The 1,399-nt window shown below is 31.9% G+C and overlaps 1 protein-coding gene across 1 annotated transcript in view; it reads left to right on the top strand.

The window, feature by feature from the left end:
* Window positions 1–1,393, top strand: part of LOC113231075 (eukaryotic translation elongation factor 1 epsilon-1) — a 4,801-nt gene extending 3,408 nt beyond the window's left edge. Inside the window, exon 4 of the mRNA XM_026465242.1 lies at window positions 704–1,393. Coding sequence (XP_026321027.1) covers window positions 704–853 — 150 coding nt within the window. The 3' untranslated portion in view covers window positions 854–1,393. The remainder of the gene's footprint in view (window positions 1–703) is intronic.
* Window positions 1,394–1,399: the final 6 nt, after the last annotated feature.

Below are 1,399 nucleotides of genomic sequence, written 5' to 3'. Positions count from 1 at the left end.
AAGATCACAGTAAGAAATTCAAACGTTTCAGTAAAAATTTATTGTCGATGTACATCAGTCATCGTAAATGAACATCACTATATTTGAGTCTAGAAATTTCTACGGAGACAAAAAGAAAACATTGAATAATAATAGAAATAGTAACTAAAAATGCAATTAGCCGGTGGAATGTTATCTCACTGGTTTTAAAATTTCTGTTTTCACTCCAATTTTTACAATGTGTATTGCTACAACTTGGCATTTTCACGTTTTACCAGAGATCTTGTATGTATAACGATCGCCATGTCACTGTGGTGATGTATATAGGCGTGTCACCTCGATAGGATCATTTTGATCATATCGCGGCGACACGAACCACGCCCCCATACCAAATCTCCCCTTTTTTTCTATATCTATGAGTAAAACATTACCTTTAAAAATAATTTCCTATCATATTAAATGAGACTACTATATAGTAAGCACTAAACAGTGGAAAGAGCATTCTTTAGTGACTTCATAATGCATACTTTCAATACTATCAAAGAATATCTTTCCATTATTGAAAGTAGCCCCCTATCAAATTGTTTTGTACAGATTTTAAAATCTTGAGCGAACAATAATTACTGCATCATAGGGCAAGTCATTTAAAAAAGGAAACTGAAGTGAGCAAGTTCTCATTTTCTCTACAAAAAAATTAATGAAAGAAGAAATTTTTGTGTTTCAGGAACGTTTATCAGTCACAGAAAAGGAAACTCTATTACACCTGTGCAGGTGGTCAAAACACATTCAAGCCCAGCCTAAAGTGTGTGCTAGCAAACCTCCACTTCCCATGAACACTCTCCATCTTTCAGTTTTGGCTCCTGCTGCACATTGAGTATTATTATTAAAGAACCAAGATCAGAATTAACGTTTCTTGTCGTACGGCGTAACAGTATCTAAATGAAATATTTATTTTTACGTGAAATATTTGTAAATATTTATTTATGATTGGATGGTTACTTAAATATTTAGACAGCTAAAAGGGATTTGTGTACTCGTACTATGTCAAACAAACATAGACTAAATTATATTACAATCGCCAATTCAAATATTGAATAAGGTATATAAAAACGGGGTCCAGTAATAATTTTGTTGTAGAATAATTTAGACAAGAATATAGTGTATTGAAAGTACCAACTTAACAGTTTACAAAGGTACATAAACTTGGCTCTATTGACCGTTTTGTTGTACAACAGTTTATTTTTAACATAGAGGCTTACCTTAGTGATAATAAATTGAGAAAACAAAATTATATTAACAGTTTTTATGATAGATCAATAAATACATGGTTAATAATTTGTTATGTCTGCAAAGGTGAAAAATTTACTGGGTAGAATCGAGATGTAATTTAGCAGCAGTAGAGATCCATGTGAAACAGTTC

The sequence above is a fragment of the Hyposmocoma kahamanoa genome, unplaced genomic scaffold, assembly GCF_003589595.1.
Source record: "Hyposmocoma kahamanoa isolate Upper Pololo Valley unplaced genomic scaffold, ASM358959v1 64, whole genome shotgun sequence".
In the NCBI taxonomy this organism is placed as follows: domain Eukaryota; kingdom Metazoa; phylum Arthropoda; class Insecta; order Lepidoptera; family Cosmopterigidae; genus Hyposmocoma; species Hyposmocoma kahamanoa.
The sequence above is the reverse complement of the archived record's forward strand: the minus strand, read 5'-3'. Positions and strand labels throughout refer to the sequence as shown.